At 31.1% G+C, this 26,325-nt stretch overlaps 1 protein-coding gene across 1 annotated transcript; it reads left to right on the top strand.

Moving 5' to 3' along the window:
* LOC143050627 (uncharacterized) lies at nucleotides 1-24,250 on the top strand. The gene is made up of 10 exons (XM_076223840.1): nucleotides 1-254; nucleotides 11,716-11,904; nucleotides 13,926-14,054; nucleotides 15,076-15,139; nucleotides 16,350-16,570; nucleotides 17,831-17,977; nucleotides 18,440-19,051; nucleotides 19,701-19,885; nucleotides 22,985-23,130; nucleotides 23,974-24,250. The coding sequence occupies exons 1-10, from the start codon at nucleotides 101-103 to the stop codon at nucleotides 24,044-24,046; spliced, it is 1,920 nt and encodes a 639-aa protein (XP_076079955.1). The 5' UTR covers nucleotides 1-100; the 3' UTR covers nucleotides 24,047-24,250.
* The last annotated feature ends 2,075 nt before the right edge of the window (nucleotides 24,251-26,325 follow it).

The raw sequence follows: 26,325 nt of genomic DNA, 5'->3' as shown, positions 1-26,325 counted from the left end.
TCGTTGATAATTATCATCATGCTTGTAATGAAACTCTTGTAATAGATTTGTGATTGTAAAATATGGAAATAACATAATAACAATATATATACGAATAAATATGGAAAATAATAAGACAAATTATTACGTAGATAACTGTTTTGATATGGAACTTATTTCTAAATCTGGAAAACTTCTTGGAAAAGGACAAGTGAATATCGAACATTCTTTTATGCATGCTAAATTTTGTGATAAATCGCAGAAGAAAAATTTTGGTAAGTTTGCGTTTTAAATATAATGATATATGCATGAAAGTTGATATTTTACATTGTTTTGTATATAGCATTTTTTTTTGGGTAAAACAGTATCTTATACGTCAAATTCTCTACTCTTATTCGATAGAAGTATTTGTTTTCAATAATATACACCGTTTTAAAATGTAATTTTTGATATTTCTAAGATTACACTTAATTCTAAAAGATAAAAAGTAGTTGTTTGGCTAATATACAATCTGTCTTTAATATGGTAAGTTAAGAAAATATAAATAGAAACAATAATTCAATTGAACGCAAGTTTTTTTAAAATGTTAAACGGACGAAATAGTATAAATTACTAAACAAAAATTGAAAACTATTAATATAAAACATTGTTTAAATATCATTAAGACATATTTTGAGAGTGAGAAAAACATATTTGTCAAGAAATGTAACATCATTTAAAAAATGGAAATTTGGGTTTATGTTCGTATTTTTTTATTATATATATATATCTTTATTCTGACAAACCTTCGTCAATACAATGGTATACAGAAGTTACATGTAACAAATAGCACAATTATAAATTACAGAAAACATAATATGTACACTATTTACAAATATAAGTTGAATTTAGCCAGGAGAACACACACATGAATTAATATGCCTTATAAATGTACATAGCTTTTTTAAATATGATTGTTTTGCCATATTCATTAATTCCTTAAATTTGATTATATTTGGATAATCAATATACTTTTTAGCGATATACTTTTGTCTTTCTATAGACATAAATTTACACTTCATTACATAGTGGAATTCATCTCCAAGATCTTTTAAGTCACATAGTTCGCATATTCTTTTATCTCTCTGAATTTTTTTTCCATCTTCCACTTTCTATAGGTAATCTGTGGTTAATGAGTCTAAATTGACATAAAGTATAAATATCTCGGGGTTCCAAAATGTCTAAATACTTTTCGAATCCGAAAAGTTCCTTAAAAAGGCGATAATTTAATGTAATTCAAATATTTGTAAATGTAAGTAACAATAATTAGAGTTTCGTCTTTTCTTCTATCTATAATCGATATAAATTATTAGTTACTGAAGAATTTACAATTTCAAAGTAAACTTGCTTTCGCAAATATTAACTTTAAAACATTACATTTTAGACTGAATTGAACAATTAAACAACGATAGCATCTGTTCTATGTAGCATTGTCAGTTAAGTATCGCATTATAATTAGCTCACGAAAAGACAGAAGGCAAAACAAAAAATCGTTAAACAGAGTTATAGTTTTTAAAACAACAAGTAGAGCATTTTCTGTGTGCTGAAAATATTTTAAAGCCGTAACATTTTAAGATGCTGTCCCAGATTGTGTATCATAAAACAAATCTCTGTATATTTGCTTTGCAAAAACAACCCCAAAAAAATAGTTAAATTTACCGAGTAGATTACTAGATATACTCTTTATTAAGGTGCTCCTACTTACGGGAAACTCAGTGAGTTATTGACTGTAATAATATCTTTTTACTTTGAGGTGTTGAAGGCGATTTTGTAGTTTTAATATTTTATGTTTCAATTAATAACAACCTTGCATGAATGACTTTTGTATTTTTAGTATCCGATGGTCATAACAAGACACAATTGGATACCTTCGCAATAAACTTACTGTCACATTTCACCATGTTCTTGCATAAGGCCCTATATCTGGATGTATTTGTTTAATTCTTTGCAAGTATGTAAATGAATCAAGTTATCAAACTTTCGAAAGTTTAAGAGTGTTTAAGAGTGTGGCAGGGATTCTTCAGTCCAGTATATAGTAAACCCGTGTTGAGCGTTTGTGGAATGGAGATCCGTTTGACTATGTGGCTAGTATAAGGATGCTGTCAACTTTATTATAAATGGGAGTTTTCTTTATGTGAATATCATAGTCGTAGACATATAGGCTAGATGATACAAGTATGCCATGTGTCCAAAATTACTCGACGAACTTATCCTTTTCACGTTTCTAGAGCATGAACAAGTTTTTTTTTTTATTATTTTCCAAAAATGTTCTGGAATATATTGTGTATCTATACCACAGCTTGAACACTTCCTGTTGGTTCTATTTACTTAACAGAGTAAATAAAAGCGTCATTCATTAATATGTTATTTTATGACCCATCATTTTTCTCTTGGGTTTTCAGCATAAAATTTTCGAAAAGCTCGGTAGACCTTCTAACTTTTCCAGAGATTCTAACCAACAAACCCAAAAAGTTTTTATTTTTTCTAAAACCTGGTATTGAATACTAGAATTTCAATGCTTGCACTCAAAGGGTTACTGCGGAATAGTAATATGGTAACTACACATCTTCATCCGACCGGCAGTAAAACTTTTTCCAAAGTGGGGCGTCCGTTTTCCTGTGCAGGATGTACAAGTACGCAGCCACGTCTGGTCAGAATGGTGACGTTAAATCAAATGTCTCGTGGTCGTTGCTGGTACATGTCTGTTATAAATCAAGACGTTATTTTTCTCAATTAAATTGTTTCATATTTTTATATCAAGACCTTTTATAGCCGACTATGCGATATGGATTTTCCGCATTTTTATAGTTTGTACGGTTACCTATATATAATTGCTAGCATCCCCTTCATTTGAACTTTGGGTGATGTTTGTCTCTTTTTTCTTTATAATAAGTTTTTTCACTTTTAAAGACTAAACCTTTATCATTTGCTCTTTAGGAAAGATCCATTTGTTTAAAGAAAGATGGTAATAGTGAATATATGACACCATACATCTTGCCCCCATTATAATACTGATATCTATTTCAAGTATTTGAACTCATTATATTGAGTATTGTTTATTTATCGTCCTTTTGCCACATTCACTGTATATTGCATGCATACCACACAACCAAACTAACATCAACAGCATGAACTTGTCTAATACTATAGTCAAATGGAAGAAATCAGATGGACTACATTTCCCATTCCCAGTGAACCGGTTTATAACCTCCAAAATAAACAATTATACAGTCGAAATCAGCGCAATAATTTTCCACGTTCATGGAAAATACTGCGCTCTTAAAACGTTTAGTTGCAACAACAAACTTATGATTCTTAAGGTAGTCTGTTGCAAATTAATAGCCACTTTTATGCAACGAGCATTATGTTTCTTCTGACAGTTACTTTTAACCAAGACAGACACACGTTGCAGAACCTACGATGTACCCAATTAATGTATTGTTTAGTAAATGTTCCATATAAAACATGTTATACTAGCTTCTGAACAATTAATAAATCTTTTTGTATTATTTTGATCGTAAAATATGTGAATTCCTTGTGAAATGTGAATATACGTATAACAACTTGACCAAGTCCCTTCATGGTATCGTCTACCAAATTTCAGAGACAACTTGAATAAAAAAATATCACAAATCATCAAATGGACAGTACAACTGACAACAACGATCACTCACCATTTGGCCCGGTAAAACACACAAACCAAATCCCGAACATATATATACCAACAGCATAAATAATAAATTAAACTAGGGAATTGATATTCGAAAAACAAGGAAACAATTTGCTCGCTACTACAGGAAGCTAGTAATTTAGTTTCTTTTATGATTATTCTTTGTTAGTTTTTATGATATGATTTTTATAACAAGATCGTTGTTTTGTTACGAATTTTAGGCGAATGTACAAACAATGCAAAGTTATGATATTATGCCGTTTAGCCATGACGTTGTCGAATTATTTTCGATCTATGAGTTTGAATGTCCCTCTGGTATCGCTCACCCCTCTTTTATCAAATATTTCGTAATGCTGTTTTGATCGACAAAACTGTCAATGTCATATATTTTAAAACTAGATATCTGTTATGGTGTTTTTTTTTTTAAGGTGTATGAGATTATTTAGAATATTTATATAGAGAAATCAATAAAATCATTGAAAAATAAATTCCTCATAGATACAAGCATTGCATTTGCGCCAGAACGAGCGTTTCGTCTACAAAAGACTCATACATGATTTTCGAATAAAAGAAATATTAAAAAGGTCAAATTAGAAAAATCTAAGTACAAAATATAAGAGCAAGTTTTGCAAAATACAGCTAAGGTAATCTATTCCTGTGGTAGAAAACCCTTAGTATTACAAAATTCTGAACTGGACTTGAAACTTATTTTAATTGTTGAGTGTTTTAAAGATTTTACGGATATTTCTAGGCTGCACTATGGATTTTGTTGAAAGTTTTCAAGTCAGGCTTGTTGTAGAAAATTAAATAGAGGGACCATGATAAATATATCAATGTATGCAAAATGTGTTTTGCGTTTAAAGTTAATACCTTCGACTGAACCTCATTTATGTTAAATGCAAACTAAAAAAGTTAATACATCAAACTAAAAAATATAAAGACAACCTTTCTTACGATGACAAAATCACACGAATTTTGGATAAGGAGTCATGTCTAATCTTTGCGACATGCATATGTTCCGAATGATGATTCAAAAGTTGTTTTCATTATTTTATTGCGACATATTCGTTTAATCCTGTAAAGACCTTTCAGTTGAAGTCATGCATAGCCAATAACTATCCATTAGCACATATCCGATATGAACACTCTGTTGACCGATATGTAGATGACTTTCACTTGTAATAGTTAAACTTGGGCAAATTTTTTTTTATTGCTATTATCTTACTCATCATTGTTTAAATGACCGTCTAATTACAAATCTTTAAACTCCTTTCCACCAAATCAAAAAGGTCTATATTACATTCAGTAATGACTCGAAGCTGGTTCATTTGGAAGGAATTTAAAAACCAAAGGGTACATGCTTTAAAACATAAACCAGAGTACTTGAAAAGTTTAGACTTTGAACCTACCTCAGTTATATACAGAAATTTATTTCTGACTCGTCTGAATAAAAAAAGAATATTCGAGTTTTCCTCATTCCTCGTGTTTTTTAATGAAGGATCAGTGAGGAAAATATGACCAATTGTGCTGAATTTGAGTGTAAGCAAAATATAAACTTGATAAAAATGCGTTTCTGTTTTTCTTGTTTTGACCCACTTTCCCCCTTATTAGTATAGGATTCTTGTCTCTAAACATATGAATTTCTGTAAATCAGTTATATTCTTCGGTTTTATTTACACGTTTGGAAATATTACAATAGAAAGCATATTATTATTAGTAAACACAATAAGTAAGTTTATGTTCGTCATATCACAACATTCTAGTTTTAATATTTGTTACATTCAAAGAAATGGGTCAAGAAAGAAACGCCAGAATTGTAAACACAACTGTTTTCTTTATAGACTCAAGGACAATAAATATTTCGTTGGCTCAAAATGTTAATAAACTATTTAATATCATAATTTACAGACAAACACATTAATGTGTCATTACTAATTTCTCTGCTATGGTGTTGACACAGACATTCTTTGAACTTGTTTTTTTCTAATAGATATAGGAAGATGTGGTGTGAGTGCCAATGAGACAACTCTCCATACAAATAACAATTTAAAAAGTAAACCATTATAGGTTAAAGTACGGCCTTCAACACGGAGCCTTAGCTCACACCGAACAACAAGCTATAAAGGGCCCCAAAATTACTAGTGTAAAACCATTCAAACGGGAAAACCAACGGTCTAATCTATATAAACAAAACGAGAAACGAGAAACACGTATATATTACATAAACAAACGACAACTACTGTACATCAGATTCCTGACTTAGGACAGGTGCAAACATTTGCAGCGGGATTAAACGTTTTAATGGATCCAAACCTTCTCCCTTTTTCTGAAACAATAGCATAACATCACAACAAAGAAAAACATACGATAAAATATCAATTGGCAGACTTAACTCAATCAAAAAACGTATGATTAAACAATGAACGAATAAATTAGATCTGCGATATCTGAATACAAATGCACAGTTAATTAAATATTAGAGACAAACATTCATGACCAAAAAGCTAACAAACAAATTCAAAAACAGGACATGACTGAGAAATATTTAACCAATCAATGTTCACTTTAGAAAAAAAACCGGTTTTTTATAATCTTGAAGTTTATACAAATGTTGTAAGAATAAGTGAAGATATTACAAATAATCAAAGCTGGTGTACAGACAAGATCCGTATAAATAAAAAATGACAAAAAAGCATTATAAACAGTATCAACAGGTCGAATTAACAAGAAAATACGATTTGAGAGTACTCGCAGTTACTGACAGCTAGTTAAAAGCCAAAACCAATTAATAATAAAAAATCATGCATCAGAGACTAAAATCGACTAAAACACATCACAGGGATTTAGTATTTTAACGTCATTAATAGTCAAAGAAGACATGACTTGTGCAATGCCAAAAATAAATGTATCGACAGGTAGTAGTATAGTGAAGAGCGACTTCTATAGAAATAAAAGTTAACGTGTCTGTGTCTCTATACATCTCGCCTCAAAAGATAATGAAATTTAGTTATGTTTTAATTTGCTAATGACAATATCAATATTAGTGCCAATGTGAACTATATTCAGAGATCTTATTACAATATCGGTACGATAACCCTTACTTATAAGTTTGTTTAAAGGTTCGATGAGTTTACAAGGATCACATAGTGATTTCCTCGCTTTAAGTACAATATTACCATAAAATTTAGGATGTGAAATACCATTTTTAATAAGCTTTCTACAGGTATAGCCAAATTTACTAATCACATCTTTGTATCTATGAAAGAATTTAGTAAAAGTTTTAAGTAATTTATGGTATCGAAATCCCTGACACAACAATTTACCAGTGATGCATTGATTACGTTCGTTAAAATCTATGACATCAGAACACACACGGGCAAACCGAACGAGTTGCGATATATAAACACCGTATGATGGAGCCAAAGGCACATCGCCGTCTAAAAAAGGAAAATTAACAATAGGAAATGAAAAATGATTGTTATGTAGACCGTGGGCTGTTTAACAAGTTAAAATATTACGTGTTGGAGTATTATTGGAATTTTGGGGTCTTATCTATGACATGGTCGACATAATCTTTTTGAACCTGATATGGTTATTGTTTGCAATGTTGTTACACACGTCCTTCATAAAAAAAAAGAGAATAAGAAGTTATTGAAGTGTTTACGATTAAGGTTTAAAATGTAAAATTCGTGTTTCATTTCTGTAAGTGGATGAGTGGACATGTCAGAAGATACAAAAGAAGTTATATTTGAGCATCTTTTAGGTCGCCATTTTGGATTTGTTGCTTTTGTCACAAAGCTAGATCATTTTGAAATTTGCAAACATTAAGACTTTTAAAATACGTTGCTTAAACCATTCCAAGTTAGAAAAAAAAACATTCGTGATTCGAAATATCTTTGAATTTTGGCCATTGGACATAACAGCAAAATCAAAGGATAGGTTCATAGTCCATTAATCCGGAAAGAAGAAGAAAACGGTCAAATAATACCCATCATGTGTTCACTATACATTAGTCTGAGGAATGTCTGCACTTTAAATTCATTGATTTTGTATAAAACATTTGCGTCATAATTTCATAATTCTTGTATTGAAAGCTACCAAAAAGCACCATTATATTTGAGCCACAACCCCTTTTCACTGAACAATTATAAAACATCATTTTTGAAGGTGTACAGAATATTCATATAAAGTGTTCAGTATATTTTATAAAACTGGACTAAACCCTTGTTGTTGATTGCCCTAGATTTTACATAAAATATTTTATATACGATATCAAATGGCTAGGACAAAATATAAAGAAATAAAAAAAAAAAAAAACGCTTGATCTATTTCACTGCTGGTTGGCATTATTCACCGAATGCATTTTTGTGCTGACATGAAATAGCATTGAATGTTTATTTTCTGTAAATTTACTAAATATTCTTAAGTTTTTCTACACCCAGTTATAGATTATTATGGCCGTATTGTCCACCTTTTCGGTATTTATGGTTATAAATGTTCATCAACTTCGTATTTGATTTAGTTATGCAACTAATTTGATTCCAGGCCCCGGATGAGTCTAGTGTATACGAAACACGAATCTAGCGTACCAAATTATTAACCTGGTATATTTGATGTGTTTTTTTCCTTGGATATCCTTTTCAAACAAACAAACAAAAACAAAAATGACGATGTATGAGACTTGCCATCAATTTTAACCGTTATACTATTACTTCCGAATTCTGATTCAAATTGAATCTTAAATTTAATTATGATTTTTGCACATATTCGCAAACTCCTTGAAAGACCCTTCTGAATCAGTAAATGTCATGCAGAACTAAGCAATATCCATTAGCCATTAGCACATAAACAATGTAAGCACATTGCTGGCCGCGTGGAGGTAATTTCACTTGAATTGGTTGAACTGGCACACATTACTGTTTGTGGCTTACATGACGATTTTAAGAATTGGCTTTATATGAATGTTTTACTGGAAAAAAAAATCTCAATTACATTTTTGAACAGTGGTATACTATTGTCTGCTTTTTTTTGGTCATGCTAGAAATAGGATTTTGCTGGTTTTTCTTAGAAGGAAATTGAATCAAAATGTTTAGAAACGTAAACGAGAGAAGAAAACATTCAGATAATGTTTTCCTTAATAGTGTGCAAGTCCTTGTGTTTTCCTAGGATAAACTATGGTTCTGAAATATTGGGTTTTCATAAAGCGCAAGACGTAGAAAAGATACATATTGATTTTTGTAAAAAAAATTTGAATGTTAAAACGGTGTCTTCAACATATGCCAACATTTGATCAAAACATATTCAACCTATGCCTACAAACGAAATACAATAGGTGTTGTTATAACAATTATTAATTAATAAAAGGTAAAGTACAGTCAGTATATTTTAGCATTAAATATTACTTTTCATAATTAGGTAAGACCAACTTAGGACACATCTTAGTCCTAAATGGGTTTATCAAACATGTCTCAACTTAGGAAAATCCTAGGAATTGTCCTAACTTTAGGATACCAATTTAGGTGTCTTAAGAGGGTCTTAGGATGGTCCTAACTTTAGGATATATTCTAATTTCGTCTTTTGCTCATTTTCACACGTATTATTTTTTAGCAGTAGTAAATTAGTTGAAAGTCTCCGTATTTATTTGAAAAATGCACGAGATTTGCCTTTCAACTGTTGAAGAATAAAACCGTGACACCTCGAATTCAACTCACTCAAAAACATGTAATGATTTTTACCGATTATAATTATATCTTGTTTACAATTAGTTTGATAATTTGTAGTTATTTTTTTTCTTCTGTTTTGTTTTACACAGATTAAATGTACAATTATTTATTACGTTTAATCTAAAACTAGTTTCTAATTAATCATATTTAAAAAAAACAAAAAATATTGATAAAATTTGATATCATATTTTTTTTTCATATTTAATTTGTATTTTCTTTTCCGCCAATACTTAGGACATCGGTTAGGACGTCCTAGCTAAGATATTCCTAAGATAGCTTCGATGTGCATGCTGAGACGTGTCGTAAGTCGGTCCTAACTTTATCCTAAATTCTGCCCTAAGAAATTCTTAGGACGGAACTAAGGACAATTTCGATAAACAGGCCCCAGGAAATTACGTATATTTAAATATTGGATAAAAGTATTGAATAATAACAATTGTATATTACATGGTTGTTACAATTATTTATATGATATGTGTTTAAAGAATCCAAATGACAAAAATAACTGGGTTTGTAATATACGAAAGGAATTGTTCCATCTTGGTTTAAATGATTTGTGGTATTCACAAAATTCTTTATGTAAAGATCATATTATTGTTATTAAACAGAGACTTTGTGATATTGTCAAACAAGAGTTTGATGCTACTTTAGAAAGTTCATCAAAATGTTTTTTGTATAGATATATGATATCCAATTTTTCTTTGCAGTCATATTTGTGTAAACCTATACCCGATATTTATAAAAAGTGTATTGTTAAATTAAGATTGTCATCACATAATCTAGCTATAGAGAAGGGAAGGTATTCTAATGTTAATAGAAACCTTAGAACCTGTACATTGTGTATTGATGATATTGAGGATGAAATGCATTTTATTTTATCATGTCCATTATATTCTAATCTGCGTGAATGTTTGATTAAACCATATTATTGGCGTAAGCCATCTGTTTATAAACTGTTACAATTATTAAGCACTACTAATGTAAAAGACTTGTGCAACTTGGGAAAATATATATTTAGAGCACTGAAGCTCAGAAATGACTGTTTTTAGCAAATATTTGCTATTTGGAATTATATTTATATGTATTTATTTTTTGTGTATTTAAAACTTCTGTCTGTTTTGTCATGATCGTATATTTTTGTAATATATATTTAGTATATATTGATTATACATGTACCTATATGTTGTAAAACATTTGGTTAATAAAGAATTGAATTGAATAAATAACATTTTGAACGCCAGACGCGCTTTTCAAAAACGAAGAGAGTTTAATTAATTGATTGTTGATTCGACATAGGCATGTATAATTATATTGTCATTATAAGGCAACATGGTCTTTATGTAAATTAGTAAAGTACCCCAAATATTGACATACGGTTATGTTGTTGTCTCTTTGACACATTCTCGTTTCCATTTTAAATTTAATATTGTGTAATTTCTTAGCTTTTAATGTTGATGCCTTCGATGAAACAGTTAAGGATACAAAATGTAAGACAAACTCATAGAAAGAAAAAAAATGTTGCTTTATAATATATATTCCTACCCCAACCAAGGATTTGTATTACTATACAAATCCTTGCCCCAACAAACAACAAAATCATACCACTACCAAGGATTTGTATAGTATACAAATCCTTGCCACTACGGAGAATGAAAAATCATATTTTCTTTAATCGCTATATACCTACCTGCGAATTATGATGCAATCGTTATTTTCATTATTCCTATGCGACACATTCGTTTAACTCCTTGAAAGACTTTTCAATAAACGTCATACACGACAATTAAATATCCATTAGCACTTATGTGACATAGACCTCACTTCTGACCAACATGAAGATGGTTTCACTTGAAAAAGTTGAACATTGACAGTATGTTGTCTGTTTTTGATATAAGCATGTCAAATTATATGTCATTCAAAACAAAACGGAACTATTCAAGTGATTAAACTCAATTCTTGAGTTGTATTTTTATCATGCAGCCCAATATTCATGTCGTTCCCAAATTATAAAAAATCCAGAGCCAATCCATTCCCACCGAAAATTTAAAATCTTAAAATAATTGTAACTTTGAACAGGGACTTTCTATACTAACTATATTAATAGAAAGTCCCTGCTTTGAAAGATGAACACCAGTTTTCTCCCTTTTCAAAACTTTGACGTATTATTATAATTATCTATTATGTTTGATATTGCAACAATTTGTTCTATATGCTCCTTGCACACGTCATTTGGTGTTTCATATACATATTAAATAATAAACTGGATTTATAAATTCATTAATTCTTCAGAACACTTTATTACAGATTTTAAAATCTCACTTAAGGACATTCTTGTAGTAAAGGAGGTTGATGGTACGTCAGACGAACTCATAGTTGAGATACACTATATAAAACACGAACTTCACAGACTGTTGAAAATGGAAAGTATTAGATTTAGAGCGGGCGCATCTGAGGCAACATATTTTCATATTCTGATGGACGACGTCATTCAAGGTATGGCCTATTACAAAGCATTAGTACAGGGTGGGTAATGATTTGGTACAAGCGTTCCATCTGGTCTTATTTCCGACTCTCCTAAATTGATAACTTTCTTGTTAATTGTTATCAAAGGTACCAGGATTATAATTTAATACGCCAGACGCGCGGTTCGTCTCATAAGACTCATCAGTCACGCTCAGATCAAAATAGTTATAAAGCTAAACAAGTACAAAGTTGAAGAGCTTTGAGGACCCAAAATTCAAAAAAAAGTTGTGCTAAATATGGCTACAGTAATCTTTAAGCATGGAGATATGGCATAAGTAAAAGCAACAATTGTATTTTACTGTTCAAAAGACATAAATCTATTGAGAGAAAACAAATCCGGGTTACAAACTAAAATCGAGGGATCACATCAACTATAAGGGGATAACAACGGAACAACTGAAACACTGAAGTGCAACAAAAACGAACGCCAACAAACATAAAAACGAACTTTTTGATAATAACTGCCATATTACTGACTTGGTATAATTGCCATTGAGACAAATGTCCAACAAAGTTCAAAGCAATGGGCTTAGACAATCATACGGTAGTCGACAATGACAAAAGCCCCAAACCGTATATTGTCGGGTTAAAAAACGGTCCAACCATGAAATATATGAAAACAACTAACGGCCTATTTTATAACAAAACAATTTACGTAAAACAATATTACAGAATTGAACGACAACCACATAACTACAGGCTCCTGACTTTGGAATCATTCATTACAGAGTGTTGGACTCTCGTCTATTAGAACACTTTCCCTTAGTTTAACGATAAGGTGCCATTGTTTTGCCCACAGATGTATAAGTATGGTTATAATACTTTAATGTAAACTCTTCTTTGTCCGAAGATAAAAAAGTGAAAAAAATCCCCTTTTTATAGATAAACAATAAAATAACTAATCTCTTGAATCTAGTGTCAACACTATGAGCATTGACATTTTACATCAATGATAGCCTAGTGTATTTTTTTTTCTCCATTATATTTTATAATAAATGTACAGTATTTTTTCCCCGGAAAATACCTTGAGTTTGAAAAGGTTACTAGTACAAGTGTTCTTGTTGAACTCAACTTGTTCATTCATTTATCATATTCATCCTTGTAGGATATGTAAGCGAAGTCATATGAATGAGAAAAATATGTATTTAATCAATTATGATAAAAAAGGGTAACTTTTTTGTTTAGTTTAAATATTTTATTTGTTTAAAAATAGATCGATATAAATCAGAAGAAACATGTGACAAAAGCAAAGGGTATTTATACATCCCTCACAACCAAAAAAGACACAAAGCACTGATATGAAAGACGTCGCTCTTAGTGACAGCTAGTTTAATGCCAATAACAACTAACAGATCTGAAACATTATTTATCTCGGACTAAGATATCATTCAGTATATATCCGGCATCCAATGGATTTAGATAAAGACGTCATTAACTTTCAGAGAAAACATTACTTTGTGCTTGAAAATCAATAAAGCATCTTTCAGACACTCTAATAAACTAAAAAAGCAACATTCTTAAAGATTTTTTCAGTTTTACAACTAAATCGAAGTAATCAATTTCCTTGAAATTTTTTTATTATAATTCATTTTTACAAAAAAAAAAGTATACTTTAACCCCGCCGCATTTTTCCCCTGTCCCAAGTCAGGAGCCTCTGGATTTTTTTAGTCTTGTATGCTCTTTAATTTTAGTTCAAGTGTATGTTTTTGAGTGTAGTGTGACGTCCATTTTACTGAACTAGTACACATTTTCTTAGGATCTAGCTGAAGCCCGGCTCCGCGTGCGGGATTTTCTCGCTGTATTGAAGACCCATTGATGGCCTTCGGCTGTTTTCCTCTTTTTAGTCGGGTTGTTGTCTCTTTGATATATTCCCCATTTCAATTCTCAACTTTATTGGATGTGTTATTTGGTTATATTTTGCTGTTGTGTTTCCTTTTCATTCAATTTAAACACAATTCATATTTCAAACTTCCTTATTTTTATTATTTTAGGTTTCTCTCGTCCAAGAAAGCTTCTCGTTTTTATCAATCCCATCAGTGGTAGGAAGAAGGGATTAAAAATTTACCGACAACAGATGGCACCTATTTGCAAACTTTGTGGAATAGAATGCAGTGTGATAGGTATGTACATTTATATAAAAGCAACGTTATATTTCCCACAGAACATAAAGAAAAAGTAACATGCAATATCGAAGCAGAGGGATATAGTTGAGGGACTATAAACTTGCCATTGTCAGATTAGCAAATCAATTACCGGTTGATAGTTTCAAAAATTTTTGCTGCAAGCAAACATTTCCCGTACTTTTTGTATACTAGTAATTCACCTATGTTTTGACCATTCAGACAAAAGAAAGTTAATATTCCCCCTCGTTTGATTTGTTGATTGTTGGTTTATGAACGTCCAGTGGCAAATATTTGACGGATGTTAAAAAGTATATTCTTCCTCGACACCACCTCTTACAAGTAAATAGTATGTTTACGGGAAAAAAGTTTTTGAAACTATTAACCGTTAACTTGTTTCTTCAGACAATTTTGGTAAATTTGAAATAGTAAATTTATTCATTTATCTTTTTTATTTAAAAAAGAAAATACATACTGAGGTATATTAATCCAAGGTAATTGCTGTAGACGTGATACAACTTAAAATTCTGGACGTCATCAGTGAGAAAAAAAAAGTTTTTATAGATTTGCATTACAATAAAAGTGTTAATTCATACATATTTAAATATGTGAATATTATCTTTGGTAGAATATATTGCAATAGAAAGCTCGTATAATATAAAAATCTACTCTGGAAAATTTTAATAAATATTCATGCAATATCCCCATAGACTGTACAAGTATACTGGACTTTTATGGTATTGTCATCAGGTATTTTATCTCGTTACCTTGAAATATGTTACTGTTCGCATAAACATGTTATTATATTTTTAAGTTAGTCTGAAATAACAAAACATTTCTTTTGACTTTACCCCACACATTGCTTTAAGAAAATAAAGATTAGCAGTATTAAATAGTTCTTTAATTACTGCGATTCGTCATGTGGTTGTTTTCAAATAACTTGTCCTGATTAGTATTAGTATTGGTCAGTTATAATGTCTGCTTCGTCATATAATAATCATTGCTGTATATAATTTTATAGTAACAAACAGACGTGGTCAAGCGCTGGAAATCCTAGACAACTACGATCTGAGTAGTATAGACGGGTAGGTATGCGATAATTACTTTTATATCCTTTATTAACTTTTTCGCCTCCATTAAAAATATGTCCGTAGGTCGTGTGATTTAATGCTTCAGTAAAATTGTACATAAAACGGTAATAAAATAATTTGTTTTCTAAATGAGCAATGTTTTTCTTTTCGACAGGAGAATGACCATGATATAAAAAGAAGATTAGTTACAAAACATATCAACCATCACTAAAATTGTTTTATATGGTTGATGGACATGTTACTAATTTTTTTTTCTTCAGACATATGTATTTAAAGAACGCGTGTTCTTAAAAAAAAACACCATTTTAATCGCTTCAGCAGTGTATCGGCAGTATTCTGTGATATTGTTTTAAAGAACATATTGATTAATATTTATATACAACAATTCATTCATTTATTTTTGATTATAAGGGATATTTAGAATTTAACTACACAAATAACACTTTAAAAGTATATTCATTGAAGTTGTATATATTGTAGTTTAAAACAAATCTGAATTATATCGTGATTTTAATAATTTTTTTACAGCATTAATCGTTTTAAATGTAGTTAGTTGTATTTTAAGTTATCTTTTGCGTGGTCGAACATTTTTCTAACATGATTTTTACGAAATAAGAGGTAAAAAATCTGAATACTCTTCATTTAATAATTTAAAATTTTCCTTTCAGCGAGTTTAATAAAAAAATTTACAAAATTTTAAGATGGAAGAATATATTTACGATAATAACACAGAAGCGAGTTATAAAAAAACCTGATAAGAAAATATTTTAACATTATTTAAGCTATTGTCGAAGTAAGATAAACATGCACGTATTCCTTTTAAGTTATGTCAGAAGTCCATTACTAGGACTTTTAGTCATGTATATAGAGTGTGACTTTGAGGATAAATTATTTATCAAATTCAAATAGCTTGAACAAAAAAGCAAAAGACGTGTATATTAAGCAAACGAATTTTACGATTTAATACTTCCATTTTTTTTTTACATATTTCATTATAGACTAGACTAGTGATATTTTATCTTACAGTCCTGAGTATAGTATATACATAATGAAATAAATCTACATTTGTATATATTGGATTGGAAAAATGAAGAAATAAATGGTAATGATAAGAACAAACTTATACAGATTGTACTAAGTTTGAGGGAACTAATATAAATAATTTAGAAATGGAAAAAATATATTAACGTTTTTACAATTTCAGTATTGTAACTGTTGGTGGAGATGGGATCTTTTCTGAATGTGTAAATGGACTTCTTCGTCGACACCAAGCCGAACATAATGTTGATATCCACGACACAAACAGCCGTCTGCAGCCATGTAATATCCCACTTGGAGTGTTACCAGCTGGTTCAGGAAATGTTTTATTAGAGCTTTTGCATGGCAATAAAGACGTGCAAACTGCAGTTTTAAGGATAATTTTAGGTTGGTTATTACTACTGACACAAGATAATTGTAAAACAAAATAGTATTTCAACAACATGTTAATTTAAAAACGCAGTTTACTCTAGGTTTCCGTTTCATTGTAACTGATTATTCTAATCTTAAAACTACTTGCATAACACTGCATCGTAAAGAAGCAACATAACGTAAATGCAAACAGTTTCTTGTAAAAGAGTCAACCGATATTAATTTAACGAAGTCCATCGTCGAATTATTTAGTTATTTGCAATACTAAATGTCGAATTATTTAGTTATTTGCAATACTAAATGTCGAATTTTAGACTAGATTTATCAAATGTTGTTTATAACTGTCTCTTGGCAAATTGTTGATATGCAAATTGTGGACTAAGCTAACTAATAATTGATACAATTGGTAGGTTTTTCAAGTGCCTGACTGTAAAAAAAGGGCGAGAAATTTCGACCACTGGAAATGATTTTGATTTATTTTTATTAACTGATTTTTTAAAATATTTTTCTGACTTTCTTGTAATTAATCGCCAGTATTACTATAATACTATTTTGTGTACAATTTCATTACATTTCACTCGGACTTAATTGTTTTACTTTGGTTCACAGTTTACTTTTAATTTAGCATTTTATTCTAAACTGAACAAAAGATAATTAAGGTCTTATATAAATCAACATAGAGGTCGGGTTTATAATGAGACAACAATCCATCGACAATGTAACGTTTCAAACAATAGACGGGTGTCTATACATTATTTCAAACGTTAGATCTAAGTGTGCCTTAGCGGCCCAATGGTCCAAGTGATTCATCTACAGCCATCACTAGCCAGTCAACTTTGGTTGCGAGCTCAAATAACGCTTCGACAAGCTTCTCTATACTGCAATCAATCTAAATTGACTAGAATTTCAAGTTTTCCTATCGAAGGTCGGTGGTTCTCTCTTGGTATGTGGCTATCTTGGGCAACACAACTAACCGCCATGATAATGCCAACTGTTCTGGAAGTGACAATAAAATCAACAATAAATCAAAATAAGTCTGAAATGCTCATGATATTGGTGTGTTATATGATAAAAGATAATTCATTGGTGGCCTTCGGCTGTTGTCTGCTATTTTGCCGGGTTGTTGTCTCTTTGATACATTCCCCATTTCCATTCTCTATTTTAATTCATTGTTTTTCCTTTCATATTATGTTTTGCAATATAATTTGTGTACTTTTGAACATTACTTTTTGCTCTTGTGACTCGATGTAATTGCTATAGTGTTTTTATATTCAGGCGATGTGACGCGTACAAACGTAGCAGGAGTATATCAGGGCGGGGTACTGTCTGTTTACGCCTGTTTAATATTGGGATTTGGACTGTGTGGACGTATGGTAAGAGACTGCGAAAAAACAAGATGGATGGGACCAAGACGTTACTCAAGTAAGTATATAAACATAGCATCACAGAAAATACGGATTACCAACAACTGACAAAAATATAAAGACCATGTGAACTAGTGACGTTTGTAAATGTATTTTGCAGTGATTTACAGATCATCATCTTTACCATATAGCGGACATTTGACAACACGTCTATAAAACAAAACATAAGAAAACAAACATAGCGTAGTCATACAGTCTTCGTTTTCGAATAAGCGTACAAACGATATACCCATATATGAAAAAAGTTTTGCAAGTAATAAGTCGAAACTGAAAATACGTACCTCCTCTGAAGAATTTGGAGAGATGAAAATAATTCAGACATGCATTATTTTATCAATAAATGTAATTTAGATGGATAATTTTATCTTTTTCGTTCACGATTTCATATTGAAATATATAATAGACATTTTGTATGTACATTTGAAAATGTTCTATTAGTATCATGCTTTATGTTTTGTAGTTGCTCCTCTGAAAGCCTTGCTTACCCGAAAAGTGTACGATGTAGAAGTTAGTCTGTTGAAGAAAGACAATGAATCCTTTATCAAAAAATCAAACAGAATTGTAACAAGGACAAAATCTTATGATGTTCGAATGGGAAAATCAAATGTTAGAAAACAGAAGCAGCATTTAGTTATAAACAGAAGTAAATCTTTAGACTTTTATGAAAATTCAAAATTTCATGCCATTGAAAGAGGAAGAGTCTCTTTAAAAAGGAGCGTGTTTTCTAACGTGTCCGCTACCTCACAGGCTAGAAGAAATAGTGTATTTAAAGCGTCCAACAGAATTGCCTCAAATCATGATATGAGAGTGTCGTACAAACACAAAAATACTGTATCAGACATAAATAATAAGCCAATAAACTTTGTTCAAAGTTCATTACACGTTAATGGAAGTATCAAAAGGACTTACTCTGGCCAGAACAATTTGTTTCGAACGAATGAATGTGTAGATAAAGTTTATCCGAATTCCAAAAACCGCGGAAGAAATACACACATCGCAAACGGACTTTATTCTGACCAGGAATCTAGTGATGATATCTCAAACTATTTACGAAAACCTGATGATGAAAAAGGTAATTACAATATTAAAGGGATGCAGATTGTTCTCGGCATTACAATTTGTAGAATTAAGCCAAAAAAACAAATATAACAAAATATAAATTTACACTGAAAAAATAATTAATGTTAACTCTTGAAAAAAAAATGATATTTGACTGTCATAATCCCGATTCTGAGCTACATGTACCATTTGGAATTTAAAAAGTGGGAGCCAGGTTTGCGGTTAAAATTAAGTTTTACATCATATACATTTGTTATATGTGTGTATAGTGAATATTGACACATCATTTTCCATTAAAGTTTTGATATTTCCCTTCGACCTCATATCACACTCGGCTAACACCTCGACCTGATATTGGAGTTTGAGATTTATAATATCAAGAATGATATGTGTATACATGTATTTCTCTTGACTATTTTACTATCCGTTACTGAAATAGATCACATTATTCATGATGATTATATATAAACACGTGGTTATATGGGGCATTTTATTTAATAAGGGTAGTATGAGTGGCGTGGAGGTACACGAGTGTTGACATTGGCAAAGAGTTCATCAATAACATTCATAGTAGAATATCAAAACAGAATTTCCTTTAGTTGTAAATTAAAGTATGTTATAGCACCCATTGATAGTACTAACATAGACCTTTTTTGTTTTAGAAAACTATGTGATTCGGGACCGTGTATATAGTATTGATACATGGATTCCAACGTTAACGGATATCAGCGACCAATGTCATCCAGTCTTTGGTGACTCTAAAATAACAGCGCATTGTGTCAAAGAATGCTCATTCGGTGATCATTTAAAACATTTATTGAAAGTGAACGAAAGAGTCGCATATTGTGTAAGTATACCCTGTTTGTAGTTGACTGGATGACTTTCAAAGTTGGTATAAAAGTGGTAGGTTCAGCTAGCTTCAAAACCAGGTTTATCCATATTTTTCTTATGGAAATGCACGTACCAAGACAAAAATATGGCAGTTGTTCTTCACCTGTTCTGATGATTGATAGTGTTTGATTTTAACAGAAAAACAAGGGATATGGGGTAGTCCTCCATGACACAAAATGAGTACATGCATTTTTTTCTGGTATTATATCGTGTCTATGGTTCCGACAAGACGAGCAGCAGACAGGTTTAAAATCTACAAATTAGTTTAATGCATTTTCCTCTGCAACAACGGACGAATGCTTCTAAATAGTAAAAATATAAAGCGTCTGGCGTATTAAATTAAAAGCCTGGTACCTTTGATAACTAATTATTCCAAACCGTTTTCAGCTTATCTGTCAGCACGTCCGTATATGCAGATAGTATTTCATATGGAGTAAGCGCGTTTTTCACGACTTTTCGTAAAAATAAAAAAGTCAACATATGATTATAGATTATCGTTGATAGCTTAAACAGATTATCATTGGTCATCTCAACTCGATTGCTTTTCTCACTTTCGCTGTACCAGCTCAAGTGAGAAAATCAATCTCGTTGAGATGACCAATGATAATCTGTTTATCGCTATTTTACCTATGACGACGTTGTCAATTTCATGTCAATTTGGTTAGCAACGCCACGTGGCCTCCTTAGTTTCTAGCGATAATTGTGCATTTTTCTTTTGATCTTTTTTTGTGATAATTTTCATATCATGCTTCTTGCTTGAGATGGAAAAATTATCGCTAGAAACTAAGGAGGCCACGTGGCGTTGCTAACGAAATTGACATGAAATTGACAACGTCGTCATAGGTAAAATAGCGATAAACAGATTATCATTGGTCATCTCAACTCGATTGCTTTTTATGGCAAGCCGTTCTCGTCAAAACTATGTTTAAACCATTTTTCGAAAAATTTACACACTGAGAATTACAACAGAGCACACTGAGATTTAAAAACTTCAAAACGCACACTGAGAATTGAAAATTACACACTGAGAATTGAAAATTACACACTGAGAATTAAAAATTACACACTGAGATTTCATAAAGACGCACTGAGATTACAAAAATGAAAAACGCACACTGAGAATTGAAAATTACACACTGAGAATTGAAAATTACACACTGAGATTTCAAAAAGACACACTGAGAATAAATAAACTGAAAACACACACTGAGAATTTGAAATTACACACTGAGAATTGAAAATTACACACTGAGAATTGAAAATTACACACTGAGATTTCAAAAAGACACACTGAGAATAAATAAACTGAAAACACACACTGAGAATTTGAAATTACACACTGAGAATTGGAAATTACACACTGAGATTTGTGCGCACTTTTTATGCCCACACATCTAATTAGCATACTTAATCTGAATCTATTACAAGCTTAATACAACAAGGGGACAGAACTCGTTAGTTCTTCGATTTGGTTCCAAATTATTAATAAAAAAAACTTTAGAAATACAAGAACAAGAAAAATACCCACTTACTCTTATTACAAAATAACAATCTGCAAAAGAATGCAGTGACATGTTTACTCAAGTGTCTATCATAGCATATAAACGTAACAAAAATATAAAAGATTAACTAGCGAAATCAGGGAAGTTGGAAGACTTTTGAAAAGGGACCCACGGTTTTAAGTTAAAAAAAATCCCGATACACTGGTAGTTATGATCTGAATTATAATAGGCAACAAACTTATGAATATGAGCGATGTTTAGTCTTGAAATTTATTACGAATGTTGGTTGAAGGAATCGCATTTCATTATAATGACAAGAGTTCTTGAGATCAAGATATTAATCTGTTGAATTATTCATCTCATGAATATTCATTAGTAATTTGCATATTAATCTCAGTGTGTATTTTTGAAATCTCAGTGTGTAATTAACAATTCTCAGTGTGTGTTTTTCAATTTATTTTATCTCAGTGTGTCTTTTTAAAATCTCAGTGTGTAATTTTGAATTCTCAGTGTGTGTTTTTTATTTTTTTAAATCTCAGTGTGTAATTTCGATTTCTCAGTGTGTTATTTTAGGTTTTTAAATCTCAGTGTGTATTTTTTTTCGAAAAAAGGGTTTAAACATAGTTTTGACGAGGACGGCTTGCCATAGCTTTTCTCACTTTCGCTGTACCAGCTCAAGCGAGAAAATCAATCTCGTTGCGATGCTCAACGATAATCTATAATTAATCAAAATTGTATGACCATTATATATTGCATATTCTTAGTACATACTAGAACACACCCGTGATATCGCGAGTCTGTGACTGAATTAAAGTATATAAATATGCGTAAGCCTTATTTTTGTATTGGGATTATCATCTGATAAAGTCATGCCGATTATAAGATGCACAGTTTTCTCTGCTTTTAAAATCAGTCTGTTTGAACCCGTCGACCTGGAACTTATCAATTATTGGTAATAATAATTATTTGGAAAACAAAAGGTCCTGGAATGGAGTATTTTTTAATCAACAGCAATGTCCTACATTAGTTATAAATAAAGTTGAATTCTTTGATTCGCTGTTTTACGTCATGCCCGCTAACAAATTGAAAACTGTACCTATACGCCTTATTTTAAGTCCTGATTTTTAGTATTCGTATTGTCATCTTAAAAAGTCTTACTGATTAAAATACTATAATAGGGAACAATTTGACATTGATTGAATTAAGTAGTGTCAACCCTGTGATTGTGACCCGTGTATATAGCAAAATCTGAAATACACCGTCTGGTGGTGCGCCTGTCAGATGCGGAACGTACAGATAAGGTAATAGGTAACAGGTGAATATATTATTGGTATCGGTATCGGATTCGACCCGGAACTTATTTATTATTGGCAATATTAATTATGTGGAAAACAAAAGGGTCTGGAGTGGTGTAATTTTTAATCAACACCATTGTCATATATTGGCTATATATAAAATTGAATTCTTTGATTTGTCGTTTTTACCCCATGACGGCTGACAAATTGGACCTCGTTATTTTAGTATTATAGATGTATCTTGCACGTATTTTTCAGTTTAAATTCGATTTTGTCCATGCGCTTAGAGGAAGAGGATACAAAGTACGAATATTTGACACTGGGGATTCAAGACATCGTAGGAAATACTACATTAACTATGATGGTGATTCACTTTTATTGAAGTCTTCTGAATTTGATGTCAGGTAATACCATTATTATATGCCTAAACTTTACTTATAATGAAATCTTTCACGTATGTTTAACACTTTGACTCCCTCAACATATTTTTGGTTTTATTTATTGAAATATTACATTTCCTATAAAAAAGAAATTAAAAAATATGAAAGGGATAAATTAACTCATCAATGATACCAGGATTAATTTTATTTTACGCCAGACGAGCGTTTTGTCCATAAAAAACTCATCAGTGACGCTCAAATCCAAAAGAGTTAAAAAGGCCAAATAAAGTACGAAGTTAAAGAGCATTGAGGACCAAAATTCCTAAAAAGTTTTGCCAAATACAGCTCAGGTAATCTATTCCTGAGGTAGAACAGCCTTAGTATTTCCTCATTAGTCGAAAACAAACTGACAATGCAATGGCAAAAAATTGAAAAAATGAGCAAAGGAAAACAACAGTTTACAATAGTTTTCAAAGGTACCAGGCTTATAAATTAATACGCCAGTCGCGCGTTTCGTCTACATAAGACCCATCAGTAACGCTCATATCAAAATATTTAGAAAACGAAACCAGTATAAATTTGAAGAGTATTGAGGACCCAAAATTCCCAAAAGTTGTGACAAATATACGGCTAAGGTAATCTATGCCTGGGACAAACACAACATAAAAAACTAAAAACGTAAGACCACTAAAACATGTCAAAAAATTAAACATGGAACGTATATCATGATTTTGACCTAAACTTAGAAGGACATTAAGTGAATTTATATGGTCTCGGATGATATTATAACCTGTTTGGGGCAATATTAGCGTTGCAGTCTCATGTTGTATAGTATCATCATAACACAAGTAAACGTTTCTTTTTCAGGTTGCATAGAAACATTATTAAACTTTTTGGCACGAAAGAAGAGGATGACATTTCAAGTAATGTCAAAACCTAATAACTTGCAAAACTGTGAAATAACGTTAGCTCCAAGTTACCACAGAACTTTTAAAGAGTTCAAGTTCAAGATTAATCAACTATAAAGTGAAGTGTGCGCTTCTTGCACAATTGGCATGAGATTTCTCTTAAACGAGTGTCTGTACTGGACACTATATGAATAAATGTTATTTATGAATAATAAAGTTAGTGTAAATATCTTTGATCCTTTTTGTTTGTATATTACAACCAAATATTATTTTAATTCAATTCACTTCAACACTGATTTTTTTTACTGCATATAGATACAGCAATCACAGTCAAATCTTTCTGTTACCTTTATTTGACTCCTTGCTGTATTTAAGTTGCTGTTTGGAGCTTTCCGTTGTCATTTAACAGGGTATGTTACAGGTTATGTATGTTTCCACATTTTGAAACCTTTAAATTGAAAACAGCATATCTCGGTTTGATACACAAATGATATCATTTATCATAATACTAAGGGAGGCCCGAATTTCAAAGTAGCAGCACACTTCTGCTTAATATCCTTCCAATATTTCAACGAAGACAAACCCTTCATTGCAATAAGCAAGTTGATACAATACTCTAACACAATATGCCAGCTTCAAGGAGAAATGAATTAAATCGACAAAACAACAGATTGCAATGCATTCTTTGTTTTATACAATTTCAACGTAAAAACGACAAACAAATTTGACACACCGAGATGAAATCGCATTTGAAAAATGTACAAAAAAGGGTTACATTCTTTTGAATTATCTCAATTCTTAAGTATTTCTAATTGAGTTATTTTGTATTTTCTAATAAATGTGTGAATTTTCGTTCTTATCTACAAAACTATAAAAACTTTTATGTTCGATGTTTGAAAATATATAAAACTGTATATTACAACTTTCAATTAAATGTATTCCACAACACTGTTTTTACTTCAAACAAATCAATCCATGTAAGTAAATTGACGTGAATATGTTTTAGCTTGATCGATAAATTATTGTTTCACCATTTAAAATTTTTCATATTATTTAAACATGAAATAATCTCATCATATATACATGCACCAGGATTAAAACTTAGTATGGGTTCTTTGATCTTTTTGTTTTTGACAATGTCTGAAGGAACACCGACTCATATGAAAATGAGCAAGGAGAGGCACGCAGTGTGTTCCCATAGGTATGCCGACAATTTGTTGAAAAAAGTTGAGCACTTTAAAATTAGGAAAGCTGTCCATTCCATATATTGGTAAAGTATGGTCAAAGTCTTTATTGGATCTATTAGGTTTTATTTGATAAACCGATCCTCAAATTTGCTGATTATCATTGAGAAATAACATTAATGAAAACTCTTGACATTGTATTCTTTTATGTAGCACTATTTTTTTTTCTAATGTCTGTTTAAAAGGAATATGAATTTCAATGACCCTTATATTTTTAATGATGATTTAATAAAAACAATCGCAGTCAAAATATAGTACAACAGAGGAAAAGTGTATTGGTATTTATATATCCTCACTGAGTGATAATCTTTTATACACTGCATACGTAACGATATTACATAATAGTTATCAAAGTTACCAGGATTATAATTTAGTACGCCAGACGCGTTTCGTCTACATAAGAAACATCAGTGACATAAATATTCGATAACTAAAAAGAAACAATAAGCAAGGAAAAAAATGTTCCAAAGAAGTTGTAGAAACGACGAACTAAGTTTAAGCTATTTAATGATGAGAATTTATTGCTCTAATTAACATCTATTGCATGACAGTTTACAAAATTCTAACCGCCACCCGTCACATTGTCCAGCATTCGCCCAAAATGGACACACTGCATCATTATCCTCACATTCCGTTGTACCAGTAGGTCCAAGTGTAGTTTCAGAATTGATCTCACTATTATCCTGACCATCAGTTTCTGCTCGATTGTTATCTATCACTGTGTTGGGTGTCGTAGGGTTTACATTATCTCTACCTAAGGTGACGTCAGATGAATCTATTCCATTGGTATTTTGGTTCGAGATAATTTCAGGAGAAGTAACACTAGCAGCTGGAACATTTAGAGTAACACCGCCAGAGACACCATTTCGGTCAGAACATAGTCCACTTCTACAAAATTGTCCTGTTTTACACTGGGAACAAGGACGTCCATTCCGAAGAAATGGATAACAAGGAGGGAGGCAAAAGTTAGCCCTGAAAGATATTTAAAATAGAAAACTTTTTTTTTCTTTATTTTTTTTCTAATGATCAATATATATTCAGTATGCAGACACAATGCATATGATTTC

The sequence above is a fragment of the Mytilus galloprovincialis genome, chromosome 1 (genome assembly GCF_965363235.1).
Source record: "Mytilus galloprovincialis chromosome 1, xbMytGall1.hap1.1, whole genome shotgun sequence".
In the NCBI taxonomy this organism is placed as follows: domain Eukaryota; kingdom Metazoa; phylum Mollusca; class Bivalvia; order Mytilida; family Mytilidae; genus Mytilus; species Mytilus galloprovincialis.
This window is presented reverse-complemented; position numbering and strand designations above follow the sequence as displayed.